The 15,290-nt window shown below is 37.1% G+C and overlaps 1 protein-coding gene and 1 pseudogene across 1 annotated transcript; one reads left to right on the top strand and one right to left on the bottom strand.

Annotated features, from left to right (window-relative positions):
* Positions 1-1,141: 1,141 nt before the first annotated feature.
* Positions 1,142-2,455, top strand: LOC148689724 (uncharacterized; annotated as a pseudogene).
* Positions 2,456-8,151: 5,696 nt separating this feature from the next.
* LOC137707977 (F-box/kelch-repeat protein At3g06240-like) lies at positions 8,152-9,886 on the bottom strand. The gene has a single exon (XM_068446936.2). The coding sequence runs from the start codon at positions 9,769-9,771 to the stop codon at positions 8,590-8,592; it is 1,182 nt and encodes a 393-aa protein (XP_068303037.2). The 5' UTR covers positions 9,772-9,886; the 3' UTR covers positions 8,152-8,589.
* Between the last annotated feature and the right edge of the window lie 5,404 nt (positions 9,887-15,290).

The following is a 15,290-nucleotide window of genomic DNA, read 5'->3' as shown; positions in this document are numbered from 1 at the left end:
TTGTTTTGCGAACATGAGGAGCTAAACTCGTTTTAGCTAGAGGAGACTTTGAAACCATGATTATATTTGCAATATGAATTGATTACCTCCAGTTGTGATTTCATAAATTGTGAATGCCATTTACTTAACTGCTTGATTGATAACTTATTCTTGTATGTTGATTAATGAGGCCTACTTAGTTTGCATGCATGAATTTGATGCTAAAATATAAAGGATTTTCACCTAATCGTTATGAACTTATATTTACAAGTAGTGGAGGTTGCTAGTCACAATCGTGTTAAGTAAATTCCTGGCAAGAGTATCATGTTGTTCATAGTTACGAATGTCTTGTCAATGCTTATAAATTTCACAAAGCTTAATGATCTTTGATTTTATCTCTATTATTCTGTTCATGTAGCGAACTATTGAAGAATAATTTGGTTGCTGATGCGTACTCCATCCAATTCAATGACTTAAGGAAAATCTGAGGGTTAATTAGTGCTGTTTCACGGTTAATCTGGCATGTTGAGGTTCATGATTTATTAGAAAAGCAACTGGAAATCAATTTGTATGCAAGTGTGTCATGTGTGGAGAAGGACCCTCTAGCTAACTTATCACCCATAAATTCACCTAATTTCGTCCAAAGTTGTTTAAGTCTTTAAATCTGTTTGTTTTACTTTAAATTCGTCAAAACCAATCCCTCCTTTAATATTTCGTGTTTTACTTAGTTAGAACCTGTTTTAGTTTGTTTCCTTTAGTGTTTTGAGTCAGAGTTAAGTTAGAATTCGTCCAAAATCACTCTTAGTTTCTGTTTTGAGTCTATTTGCTTGTTTGTGCTGTTTTGAGTCTTTTTAGATTGTTTTGAGTTCTTTGAGTCTAGTTAAGTGTTTTTAAGCCTAGTTTTGTGTTTTAAAGTCAGTTTAGAGTAGATTAGCAATCCCTCCTAATCCCCGGCCTATAACGATCCCTACTTACATCTTTACTACAATTGTAAATAAGAGGGTTTAATTTGAGTGCTAGTTTATATCACATCAAATTTTTGGCGCCGTTGCCAGGGATTAGCAACTTTGCTAATCCCCTTTGTTTCTGTTCATGTATTTTAGTTTTAGTTTCTATTTTTTATTTTGTTTTGTTTTGTTGATTTTAGATACTAGAAAAGCAAGACATGGCAATTGCTAATATTCAAGCGCAAATGGCGAATCTTACTTCTCTTTTATCACAACATATCGAAAGGACCACAATGCAATGTGTCCCTACATTTGGTGTGTCCTATAGGCAAGGATATCAAACTAATCAACATCCTCAATTAATTGAAAATGGAGGTTGGGATAATGTTAATGTTTGGGGTTATCAGGGCAATAATCAATCAAGGAACAACTTGTTTTCCAACACTTACAATTCAGATTGGAGTGATTATTCAAATTTTATGTGGAGGGAACCTCAACAAGTTCAACAAGAAGGATATTGGCAGCAATATGAGTTCTATTCAAGACCTATGCAGCCACCAAAGCCTCCCCCACAACAATTCCAATCGAGTTCAAGTATGTCCATGGATAATGATAAAATTCTTGATGTACTAACTTCTTTGACGTAAGGCTTACAAAACCAAGCTAAGAAGATAAGTGAATTGCAAAATCAATTTGGAGAGGTTGCAAAATTCATAGGGCAAATTCAAGAACAAAGTGAACTCTCCAACTCAACTATTGTAAATTCAACAGGAGATTTTGAAATCGCTGAAGCTATCACCTTGGGAAGTAGTATAGAGCTACTGCAAGAAGAAGAAGAGGTGGACAAGACCACGACAAGGGAAGAACACCCGTTGCCGCAGCCTTCTAAAGATCCTACGCCATCCAATTCAGGTAAGATTGTTCCAAATTCAATTCTTTCTAACCCCATTCCACCAAATGTCTCTATTCCTTGCAGGTTCATGAATTCCAAGGAAGAAGAAAGTGAAAAAGACATCTTGGAAGCCCTTCCAAAGATGCAAAGTAGGGAATATCAAGAATTCATCAAAGAAGATGTACTTGAGACAACCAACCCCAAAGAAGTTGGATTTTATGACACGGGACAAGTCACAATCCTCACACCAAATCTGGCCGAGTGCAAAGTTCCTGAAACTTTTAAAGAAGTGGTGTTTGTCCTTGAGTTCTTGTTGGAGCACATAGGTAAGCCACCTCCTCCAACTTCAATTTTGTTTTCTACTAACAGGTTGTTGATGATTCAGGCACCCACTCTAGAATTTAAACCATTACTGGATCATTTCAAGTATCACCTTCCATTCAAAGACTAATTCCATGCCGTGGCCTCCAATGAAGTTCAAAGAAAGGTATCGTCTGGCTGGAAGACGTTAAAGAAAGCGCTTCTTGGGAAGCAACCCATGTATTTGAATAAAGAAGACCTAGGAATCTCCAACAATCCACAACCAAAACCTTACTCCTTATTGCTTTTACTTTGCCATGATAGTCATATTTGTTAGTTGTTGTTTTGATTGTTTGTGTGTGAGTCTTTGTTTGCAACATTGAGGACAATGTTTGGTTTAAGTGTTGGGGGGGGGGGGATAAACAAAGTGTTGTTGCATGAATTTCGTCAAATTTTGTCACCTATCACTTCTAATGTTGTTTCTCACTGTTTTTAAGTGTTTTTAGAGTGTTTTGAAGTCTTAAACAGGAAATACGAAAATTTTGAAAAAAAAATCGAAAAAGTTTTGAAAAACCCAAAAAGAGTCGTTTTTAAAGAGTTTTTGATGTTTGTTTGTGTCTTAGGGTAGCTTCCAACACAATGATAAGGATTTGGTTTTTAATTGCATGACTATTAAAGAAAGTTACAAACATAGATGGAAGTTTGATTTGCTCTTTGGTTTATGCTTAATTGTAGTTTGTCGTTTACTAATTCATATGTAATCACAAAAGGAAAAAAAATCAGTTTTTTTGTAACATGCTTGAAGGAAGGAACTCAAACTAACGCTACAACCTTGAGAGACTTGAGCCTAAACTTTATTTGGAGAATTATTAATCTGTGATTTCTTGTTTTCTAAAGTCGTATGATCTCATTATTTCTTTGCTTGGTTGCTACTTAGAATGTGTTTTCATCATTATAGTTCCAAATACTAGAACTCATGCCCATTTCATTCAAAGCATAAAATTGATCGCATAACATACAATAAGATGAAGTTGTTTAGTTAAACCAGAGCCAAAAAGCCTTATCCTTTGCATATGTATTGTAGGTTTAACCCTTTTGAGCCTTATTTAACCTATTTTCTTTGTTAGCCACATTATCATTACCTAGCCTAGATTAGGACTATCCATACCCTTGTTCTTAAAGAATAGGTGAGCATGACTTAGAGGGAATTCCTTTTGACTTACATTTTGAAGAAAAACAAGTGTGGGGGAAGGTAAAAGGGCACAGGAAAAAAAAATGTGAAAAGAAAGAAAAAGAGTTGAGAAATAAGTGAGAATGAACTCACAGGTATTGGTTGTTGAAGAGAGGGTCCAAAAGTTTGAATTTGACCCTAAGTGTTACATGCATTTTCCCCTTGTTTTTAAGTTAGTTTCTACCATCAAAAGTGAATTCTAAGTTTTAATTTCATTCCTTTGCTTACTATTGCTTTAAGAACCTTTGTTTATCCTTAACCTTTCTTTTTAGCCAATACCCTAGCCCGGTTACAACCCTTAAACTTCTATCTTGATTGTTATGTGTTTCAATATATGGAGTTTGAAATTGGTATGAGCATATGGAATCCCTGGTTCTCGCTTCTAAGTAGTGACATTCCATTCATGAGATCATATACATGTTCATATTAATAATTCCAGAAAATGCTTTCTTTGTTATAGCATATGTGAGTGTTAGTCTACATGTTTACAACAATCTTCTCACATATACCTAGTGTAGGGAGTGTAGTCAGAAAATCTGTGTGAAAATAGAGAGTATATCCAGTGAGGAATTGAGGGAATTTTCTAAGGCATGTTACTACATTCAAAATGTTGTTTTAATTGATGAAATGCGAGATGGTGAGTGGTGACAGCGGTTAAGTGTTTGCTTAATATGTCATGTTCATTTGAAATCCTTGAGGCAAATGTTGGAAGGTCTAGATTGTGTTTTGTTTGTTTTGTTTTGCTCGAGGACTAGCAAAAGCTAAGTGTGGGGGAATTTGATAGGAGCATATTTATGCGACTTTGTTAGCCTATTTCCTTGCATTTACTTAGTTGGTTTCTATTTATTTTGGTATTTTAAGCTATTTTCGTGTGTTTGTAGGTCCAAATGGCTAAAGTGGCAAGAAAAGGCAATTTGGAGCAATTTGGAGCAGTTTTGGGCTTGGAATGGATAACACATGCTTGGAGCAAGGTGGATGGACAAAATTGAAGTTCAAGAAAGGCTAGGAATCTGCTAAAGAGATGGAAGAAATTAATTCAAGACTTGGAAGAGAAGGAATTAGCTACAAAGAAGGAAACATGAGTCAAACTTCCTTATTTTGACTTAGTCAATCCTAATCTTTTCCTACTTAATTTCCAGCTATTAAGGGGGGTTCCTAATTCATTTAGGACACTTAAATATAAGTTCTAGAAGCCCTAATCCCAGTCAAAGAGGGATGCCACACCACCTATCCCTTTCCTTCCCTTTCCTTGCCGTGCAAGGCCTTCTACCTTTCCCAATTCCTTTGCCGCACCCTTTTTCTCTTGGGATTCTGATTTGTTACCCTTTTCTTGGAGGATTTGGAGTCTTAAACCTTTCCCAAATTAATTCCTAGCTGTGCCCTTCGTTCCCATATAAATAAAGAGCCTTGTCGCACCCATTCAGATACCAATTCATACTTTTAGCCATTCTTTCATACAATTCATCACTCAAACCTTCACCCACACCTTGTGTCGCAGCGAAGAAGAAGAAGGAGGACCTTAGGACGTGCTTGCCATTCAAGATCGGATTGTTGGAGCGTTTCTAGGTGTATTCAATCATTTGTTTTCAATGTTTAAGTTTAATTATCTTTGTTTTGCAAACATGAGGAGCTAAACTCGTTTTAGCTAGAGGAAACTTTGAAACCATGATTATATTTGCAATATGAATTGATTACCTCTAGTTGTGATTTCATAAATTGTGAATGCAATTTACTTAATTGCTTGATATATATATATATATATATATATATATATTGTTAATTGTTTATTTGATTTCTTCAATTGTATGACCAAAATTACAAAAAAAGGTGTATAAAAGGTTAAGAATGATGTGTGAAAATCATCTTTATTTTTTATTTTCTTGATGTACAAATTTAATTTCATGAAAAATTTATTAATATTCTCGTTAAATTGAGGGTTTTGTTTGGCAAAAATACCTTTAAAATGTGGTTACGTGGCCATTCACGTGACAATTAACGAAGATACTGACAGACTTTTCACAAAATAATCAAAATGACTTTCGGTGAACAAATTCAGGAACCACATTTATTGAATTTCATTGTCAAAGACCAAATTGAGGAGTTACACCAATTCTTAAAATCATTTTGGCCAAAAAAACCAATTCACAACCATTTCTGTTTCAACAACCATTTCTTATGGGCTGTGTATTGATCTAAAAACCAATTAGATATGGGAGTAGTAGTCCATTGCTAAACATTACATGTGGGTCATTTCTTCGCATTCTCACATTTTAATGCAGTAATACTAGATGATGGATACACTCATTCTTTTGCTTGAAGATTTTAAATTAATAAACTCATGAAATGCGTGCCATTTTCGACGCTCAAAATGTTATTATTCATCAAATCTATCTTCTTCTTTTTTTTTTTTTTTTTTTTTAATTTTTGTTGTTTTATTGGTAGGAGGTTACGGGCATAGTTTGTTAATCTGCGCATTATGCACGTACTTATGTTTTCAAAATACTTCCATTTTTCGAACACATTTTGATGATTCGTTAAATTACACTTTTAAAAAAAAGTCTAACATACAATACATGTTTTAAACATGTACGTACCTACATTTCACGTTTAGTGTCACATCCCAATCCGGGGGGATCACTTCTCGGGCTCGCTTCACCACCGTAGCACGATATTGTTCGCTTTGGGCCCCGACTACGCTCCCACGATTTTGTTTCTGGGAACTCACATGAGAACTTCCCGATGGGTCTCCCATCCTGGGAATGCTCTTGTGCGCTACTCGCTTAACTTCGGAGTTCCCATGGAACCTGAAGCCAGTGAGCTTCCAAAAGGCCTCGTGCTAAGTAGGTATGAAAATATACATATAAAGATCACTCCCCTTGGCGATGTGAGATCTTACATTTAGTGCATGTTATTGTCAACACAATTTTCAATAATACATATAAAATTCACGTATTCAATGCATATTTTTGATAAATTAAAATGATTAATTTATTTAAATAAATATTAAAATAAAAAATGGCAGAATTTTTCAAAGTAAATTTTTAGCAACGCTGTTGAATAATACACGAACATATCTTTCACATATTATATCCGTTCTGTATTTTAAAAACTATTGTCAAAGGCTAAAGGGCTATAAATATTCTTTGTTACTGATAGGATTTTTACTAATTGCAAAAGTAAGGATAAAAACACTTAAAAATACTTACAAGAAAATAAGGTAGTTGTAGTAAGAATGCTCATGCAAGATTGTTCTCAACATGGATTAGTTAAAACAATTTATATTAAAGCCAAATATTAATTAATTATTTTAAACAAAGTTTTAAAAATGTTGATTTTGGCATTTTAAAAATAATAAAAACAATTAAAGATATCGAGAAAGTAAGGAAAACAAAATAAAAGAGTCGTTGAAAATAAAGTTGTAAAGCACTAGGGTTTCATCGTCACATTAACGAAATCCTATGTAGTTTTTCCAATTACTTATAACTTACATATGCATATTTTGAAGGTTAGGTTTTCCTAAAGTATGCTCTACTTGGACTTCCAATATAGAACGTATATCAAACATGCAATCCGTCTATGGTGTTAAGCTCAAATCTAAAAATGCAAAACTCATTAAGTTTTATGAAATCCTTTTGAAAAACCATGCAACTATTAAGACGTGGTATTCATCCTAAGTGAAATTACAATTATTAACTACAAGAAGTTTCGTCAATTTCAGGGACCGACTCCAACCAAAATTGTATCAAATTACTTTTCTAAATATCATAATGGTAGCTAAGTATTAACACAAAGTAATGCGTTAAGAACCGTAATGGCTAAATAGCCTTATTTATACTACTACAAAATAAAAATTTTCCTTGAAAATGTCTTAGAACAAAACTAGGAAACATAATAAGTTAAAGATAAACTAGGAAGCATAATCCTAATCAATAATGGGAAATCTGCCTAGCCATAAAAGCAGCCACGTTCAATAATGGGAAACCTGCCCAGCCACAAAAGCAGCCACATTTTGGGCCTTAGACACTTACAAAACAGGCCCAAGATGACTCTTTTTAAAACTTAAAATGTCTTGAAAATATTTAAAGAACGGCTCGCTATCAAAAAACACCTTCTTGGATGCCAAAAAGGCCGAACACCTTCTTCGCCATAAATTATTCACTTGGTAGAAAAATCTGAAAATTTGCTATGAACAAGCTGAGAGACTCACGAATATCCTTCAAATGGAATCACTCAAAAATTCAACTTGCATGTCTTATGTTGAAAATATAAATCAAAGTAGCAAAATTTCACCAAAATAATTACTAAAATATACTAAGAATATGAAAAAACATATAATATAAAATCAATTCATATATTGCCTAAATTTTCTTTAGCACCCCGGATTTTACTTATAAATGTGTGCACTCTTGCGCAGAAAGTTTAACTTAATTATGTTAAATGGGTAAAAAGTTTAGGTTTTAAGAAGGGAATTTCGAAGTAAAAAAAAAAAAAGCGGGGAATACTAATTAACTCTGAAAAATTGTTATCACAGTTTCAATTAGAATAGCATTACAAAATGTAAGGTTACGCTAGGCGCTAGTCGGGTAACGGGATGGCACTTAGCGCCTAGGCGGCTAGGCGAGGTCTAGGCGGGCACCTAGGCGGCCTAGGCGGATTTAGGTAAATTTCTTGTATATCTTATAAATAAATGCATATTGACACTTACAAAAAGAGTATCCAACAAGTTCAAAATTTACTTATATGATATCCATGGATAAGATAATATAAGAATAATAAAATGCAAAAAGAGTATCCAACAAGTCCAAAATTTAAAAACACATTAAGCATATATGCCATATAACCATAGTGAGGAGTATTGTAGGATGACACATGTACAACAAGTTCACAATTTTAAACCCTTTAGATTTGGATAGGATTTTTTTTTTAATTTCATTAAAAATAAAAATAAAAAACCGCCTAGCACTGCCTAGCTCCGCCTAGCCCCACCTAGCCCACCTAGGCGCTGCCTAGAGCCCAGTCGATTTTCAAGAAAATGACTCGGGGCACCACCACCCAGCGTCTAGATGGCCGCCTAGGCTGTTTTTAAGAACACTGACAAAATGTGGAAAGCCGAAAAATAAAGCCAGCTCATGATAAACAAACATAGTACAAAGGCCACAGAGCAAAATTAGAAGATGCAAACTCAAGCCTTATACCATGCATACAAATTAAATAAGAGAAAATGGAACTTTGCCCTCAACTCATTTAATTGGAACAAGACTTTCCTCATAAATAAGAGCTTGCAAATCTGTAACCTGATGCATAATTGGAGGAATATGAAGATCCTTGAAATTTCCAGTACTAGAATTATAAGAGGTGACTCTTCTACCGGAGGCAACCATAAGAAGCTTGTCACATTTCCAAAGTGTCAATGGATACTCAATGCCTTTAAAAGGACCAATGGTTAGGAGTTTTGTCCATGAACTCTTAACTCCGCCATACCCATCCATTACCCATATTTCAAATAATTTAGAATCCTCACTTGGATCATAACGACAACAATAAGAAGTGATAGATTCATTATAAAGAAAAAGACCACAAAAGTTAAAACCGGATTCTATCTTAGAAGGCAATTCTATTCTATGAAATATCTCATCACCTAAATCAAATGAAAGTATGCATTCTTCGCCATCCGTTGCAAACCAATAACAAAATCCCTTCAAGTACACAGAAAAGGGATAGGGATGGGTTGAACTTGATATATCAATCTTGATCTCTTTCCAAAAGTTAGCAGCCGTGGTGTATACCTCAGCCGTGTAAGGATAAGCAATACAATGTTGATATGTTTGCTCATCATCTGAATACTCACAATTTTCTACAATTTGCACAACCTTGTATTCATTAGCTTTGCAATCATAGCCAAAACCCATTCCGTGAAAGGTCGTTTCCAATTCGAATTTTCCCTCGGGATGGGGTACAAGAAGGCATGAATTGGGAAGTAGCCTGAATTCCCTTGTTGAAGGATTGCATAGAAGAACATTATCCCCTTCTATTAGACATACAATGCCATTGCAATACCCGTGAATCTGTACAGGATTATGGTCATCCCTTGAAAACGGTATATTTAAGGGCTTAACATCATAATGAAGGTTGTGCACATCACTATCAAAGGAAAGATTAATCATGGACCATAAAACTTCACGTTTCCAACTCTGATCCGGGAAAATGTGAAACTGAGAACGGTTGAGAAGGATACAAGTGGAGGATGAGAGTTTGTTGTCCAAGGAATTGCTGAGGTGTTTGGCCACAAAATTTGGACTATTTATAAGAGTGCACCAACACTTGCGTATGCATTTGAATCGCAACAGAGACTTGGGCGACAACCTGGACAAGATTTCGACCACCCTGTCTTCAGGAGTTTCACTTTCACGCATTTGGAACATTTCGGCAACTCTGTCCCATAGGAACTCTTAACATGTATATAAATACACAGAAAAGAACACCACCAGTTTGAGAGCCAAACTAAATCAAACTACAAGTCCCTAAGGCATGGTAGATCAAGATTCAATTATTAAGCATATTATCATATAAGATGCCAAAATTTAACAGTACTAAATAAACATGGGCTTCCACAACCACAACATATTTAGCTATGGAAGAAAATAAAGGCGATCCAGTCAATTTCGAGTTTTATGGAGGATAAAACATTCAAATTTTACTATCTTTTTAATTTTGTTTATTGATACAAAGCCATTCAAATTTTACCTTTTAATCTACATTTTTTTGAGAAAAAGTACAATATTGTACAAAATGAGGATAGGATGCATAGATGGGCCTCGATAAAAATCTTGTTGGGAATTTCAACTGGTTGAATGAAAAAAGGAGTGTCCCGCATAAACGTAACTATCCTCAAAGAAAAAGCACATAAAATCAATTCAAATTACATTGAGTGTCATCAATCAAAATATCTGAGACCAAACCTAGTGGTTCCTTGAACCATGACCCCTCGAGCTGTCTTACAGCTCCTGGATGAGCCAATCTATGTGCTGCTTGATTGGCCTCACGACAGGCATGATTCAGCTTTGGACGAGCGAAGACTTGAAGTAAAACTTGAATGTCGTTGATTATCGGACCCAACAAAGAGCTATCATTTTCTTGGCGATTCATTGCAGTAAGCGAGATACTTGAGTCCCCTTCAAACATAACATCCACACCACCAATATAAAGGATCTGATCCGAAAGAGAACTCAAACTGAATAACCCATTCTCTGTGCTATCGACAATAGTCTGTACATTGTAACTCGTTGAAACATGCTGAGAATGACCAAAGTCCAGCTGGTTCCCAATCCGTGGCCCAACTGGTATGGTATGAATAATTTTCTTGTTAGTTTTTCCACCCAAAACTTCATTAGATAAAGGTCTAGCTGTCCCCACTTCCATTGGAGTAGTAGTTTGTAATTTAATTCCAAATAAAGTCAACTCTTTATTGGAAGAAGGTAAGTGTACTTCATTCTCTCCAAAATCTCCGCTGCAAGTAAATTGTTCTCCATAGTCCTGCCTGTATTGAATGTGATGGTACGAATTTGTGGAATCAACTCCAAAGAGTCAACCACCATTTCCATATAATCCCCTTCCTCATTTAAATCGGGTAAGTTTTACCCTATAATTGCTGATGTCCCCAACCAAATTGATATCAGCATTAATTCCACCATCCTCCACGATCTCATTCAAGTTAACCATCAGAAAATCAGTACTCCAGTGCCTCATTTGGTGAAACCGGTGGTTCTTCCTCAACCTCATGCTCGGAAACATTCATTGATCAAGCTGGGGGAGGTTGTCTACATGCAGACATGGAGGTGCCGTGATGAGTCAATATTATACTATATATTTTACCCTAATCTTGGTATTAATTTATTGGTTTTTTGTAGAATTTTGATACTTTGTTATATATTTTCAATGTAGGACATTCGATTTCCTCTAGAGCAAAAAGTGATCAAACAGATGAATTTTGGAGTAATTCTAATTGGAGGATGTTCATGTGCCTTTCAAGATGATTGTGTCAAAATTCCAGATTTTTATACCAGGCCGTTTGACCGTGGCGATGAAATTAAGGCCCAACGTGCAGCTTTCCCAGATTGATGTTTCTAGACATTTTTGGTATTTTGGAGGTTAAGATGACCTATTTTGAGAAAGATTCCTCCTGAGAATTTGTAGAGGACGTCTTACAAAGTGGTTGGTAATTATTTTCATAATTCTATCAAAATGTATGATTTGGTTGTTGTTTTGGAAAAGGGCGGTTATATCGAAGGGCAGTGATAGAAAAGCCGACCAATTTGCTTTACTTAATTTTTTTCTCAAACGATGGACAATTTTATTAAGATACTACCTAATTCACAAAATCAAATCCTCTCCATTTAAAATGGCTATGATCTATTTGTGGCCTCAATTATTGTTTGACACAATAAATTTATGACAACAAAGCTAAAAAAGTTGAGTTTATAAACATGTGTTAATAAATAATTGAGGAAGATCTTCACAATCACTTATCTGGGCTTCCAGGTGGTCCTAGGACCATCCAGGTCCCTTAATGGATCTATCATCCTTAATGGCATTCAAAAATACATTACTATTATTAATTAAGCTATTCATTCTTGAAACTAGGTTTCTATGGGTTTCCGAATAAAGCGGAGCATCACTTGTCATGGACGTTATTGTCAACGTTAAGTCGGGAAAGTTCTCTTCCTTGGTTATGTGTGGGGGATTTTAATGAGGTGTTGAGTTAGTCAGAACAACTTGGTGGGCTGGGAGAAGGGAGAGTCAGATGAATGGGTTTCGAGAGGCAATACATGACCGTGAACTGGTGGATTTGGGATTTATTGGTAGTGAATACAGTTGGACATATAACATGGAGGATGAGGTTCGTGTTGGATAGTGGCCAAATTAGTGCCATGTTTTGTGGCTTTTTTCAAAGCCATGTTTTGTGGCTTTTTCAAAGCAATGTTTTGTGGCTTTTTCAAAGCCATGTTTTGTGGGTTTTTCAAAGCAATGTTTTGTGGGTTTTTCAAAGCCATGTTTTGTGGCTTTTTCAAAGCCATAACTATTTGGCATAAGAAGGGGCACGGGTGAGAAAGAGTTGAAGAGAGGGATGTAAGAGATGTAAAGCATCCAAAGAGATGGTGAGAGCATTTGGCTCTAACATGGGTACGGGTGAGAGAAATCAAGAGAGCTAGAGTGAAAGATCTCTTGTGAAAGAACTCTTGGGGTAGAGTGAGGCTCTTGGGAAAATTCTGTGAGTGGGTGTACAAGGGATATGGGATTGGGTTATGTCGATTTAACTCATGTATACTTGTACTGTTATTCTCATAGTGAAGAGCAATATCTCTCCGGGGACGTAGGCAGTTTTTTGCCGAACCTCGTAAATTTCTCTGTGTCTTTATTTCTTGTATTTTATTTTGTTCAACTGTGTGTGATTTTTGGTGAGGTTGTAATCTGAATCTCGGTTCCGCACTAACGAACGGGCCAAGGCACAACAATTGGTATCAGAGCATCGTTGGGGGCTTTGGTTCGTTGGAGGTCCAGATTTGTTGTTCACCATGGAATTTTCAGTTGAGCAGTTTAAAGGAAGAGGCGGTTTTGCTCTTGGTAAAGGAGAGTAATGGAAGCCTGAAGAAATGGAAGCCGTGTTTAGGGATGCTTGGATCAACTGCGAAAGTTGATGTTGAGGAAGAAGACAAAGGCCTCTTTCTTCTTACCTCACTTTCAGATTTGTACGAGAACCTTGTGAAACTTTACTGCAAGGAAAGAAACAGTAAGGTTGGAGCAGGTGCAAGCTTCTTTGGTGTGGAATGATACACACAAGAGACCATGGATGATGGTGGGCACAAGACTGCTTAAGCTATTCAAGGTTGAAATCGTGGAAGAAAATTGGAAAGAGGATCTGAGAGAGACAGCAGGTTCGGATCCAGTTCCGGAGGCAAGGGTCCACAGTGCTACGGGTGCAAGGCTGGGTTAGCAAGTTTGTGGTGGAAGACTTTGAGTATGCCCTCTAGGTACTCGAAGCAACACTTCTCCTGGTGATGTTTAGTCTCAAGTGTTGCAGGGGTTTTGCAGCAGGTGGAGCTATGGGATTCACAGGTGATGAGAAGGTCCTGAGGTAGGAGGAAGTGTGGGAATTTTGTCTGGCTCGATGGGTTGTTGCTGGAAATAGGCGCGCTGACGAGTTTCCAGGTTGCAGACAATGAAGAGGAGGAAAACCTGCTGGAGGAGACGAGGATGTGTCGAGATCTTGTCTGAAGCTAAATGTTTTTTTTGCTTGCAGCAGCTGCACATGCATTGGCAGTGACTGAATCGGAACAGGACCAACGAGGTTGATTCAGAGTGTGCATGCTGGTACGTAAGGCCAATGGACATTGGTACAATTTGGCCAAGGTGGAGATTGTTGGATAGTGGCCAAATTAGTGCCATGTTTTGTGGCTTTTTTCAAAGCCATGTTTTGTGGCTTTTTCAAAGCAATGTTTTGTGGCTTTTTCAAAGCCATGTTTTGTGGCTTTTTCAAAGCCATAATTATTTGGCATAAGAAGGGGCACGGGTGAGAAAGAGTTGAAGAGAGGGATGTAAGAGATGTAAAGCATCCAAAGAGATGGTGAGAGCATTTGGCTCTACCATGGGTACGGGTGAGAGAAATCAAGAGAGCTAGAGTGAAAGATCTCTTGTGAAAGAACTCTTGGGGTAGAGTGAGGCTCTTGGGAAAATTATGTGAGTGGGTGTACAAGGGATATGGGATTGGGTTATGTCGATTTAACTCATGTATACTTGTACTGTTATTCTCATAGTGAAGAGCAATATCTCTCCGGGGACGTAGGCAGTTTTTTGCCGAACCTCGTAAATTTCTCTGTGTCTTTATTTCTTGTATTTTATTTTGTTCAACTGTGTGTGATTTTTGGTGAGGTTGTAATCTGAATCTCGGTTCCGCACTAACGAACGGGCCAAGGCACAACAGTTCGGTGTCGCCTTGACCGTGCGCTTGCTACTCAAACTTGGATACAGTTATTTCCGCATTCTAAGGTTTGTCACCTCAACCCTTCCAAATTTGACCATTTGCCTATTGTGGTGGACATTTGGAATTCGGTGGGTGGCACCCCTTGGAAATCTTGCAGTTTTCGGTTTGAGAAGATGTGGTTACAGGAGGGCAGTTGTGAAGAAATGGTTGCAGCTGCTTGGAGTGTGCAGCGGAGGGGTTCACCATTGACCCGTGTGTGCGACAAAATTAGAGCCATTAGGATGACATTATTAGAATGGCAACGTACTTCCTTTGGGAATACTACAATGGAGATTACGAAGGTGAAAGATAAATTGAGGGTTTTTTTTTAGCATCCTCCTTCACCGGATCTGCATGAATGTAGGGGAGAGTTGATGCAAGAGCTAGATAATTTACTTGGTAAAGAAGAAACCTTTTAGCGGCAGAGGGCGAGAACTCAGTGGTTGAAGGAAGTGATTGGACTACAAGGTTCTTCCATAACCGCACTTCGAATAGGCGGCGGAAAAACACCATTAAGGGCTTACGGGGAGATAATGGGGTGTGGTATGACTCGCCAAAAGGTATTGAGGATACGATGGTGGATTATTTTAGGTGCATTTTTCGGACACAAGGGGTTCTCTCTAATGCCGTTCAAGAGGTGATAAGGGTTGTTTCGCAGAGAGTTACTCTGGAAATGAATGAGGTGTTGTTACAACCTTATTCCGTAGAGGAGATTAAGGTGGCTGTTTTTCAAATCCACACATCAAAATCTCCGGGACCGGATGGCATGTCCCCACTCTTCTATCAACAATTTTGGCATATTGTGGGTCCAGAGATGGTGGAGGCGGTTCGATCTTTTCTGCAGTCTGGCTATTTAAGTAAGGAAGTTTGTTTCACTCACGTTGTATTGGTTCCAAAGGTGAATGAGCCACAAGATATGTCACA

Source organism: Pyrus communis, chromosome 17 (genome assembly GCF_041283825.1).
Source record: "Pyrus communis isolate YQ-2024b chromosome 17, ASM4128382v1, whole genome shotgun sequence".
Classification (NCBI taxonomy): domain Eukaryota; kingdom Viridiplantae; phylum Streptophyta; class Magnoliopsida; order Rosales; family Rosaceae; genus Pyrus; species Pyrus communis.
The sequence above is the reverse complement of the archived record's forward strand: the minus strand, read 5'-3'. Positions and strand labels throughout refer to the sequence as shown.

Coding starts and splice junctions, on each gene's coding strand:
- LOC137707977 (XM_068446936.2), bottom strand. CDS start 9,771: ATGTTCCAAATGCGTGAAAGTGAAACTCCTGAAGACAGGGTGGTCGAA.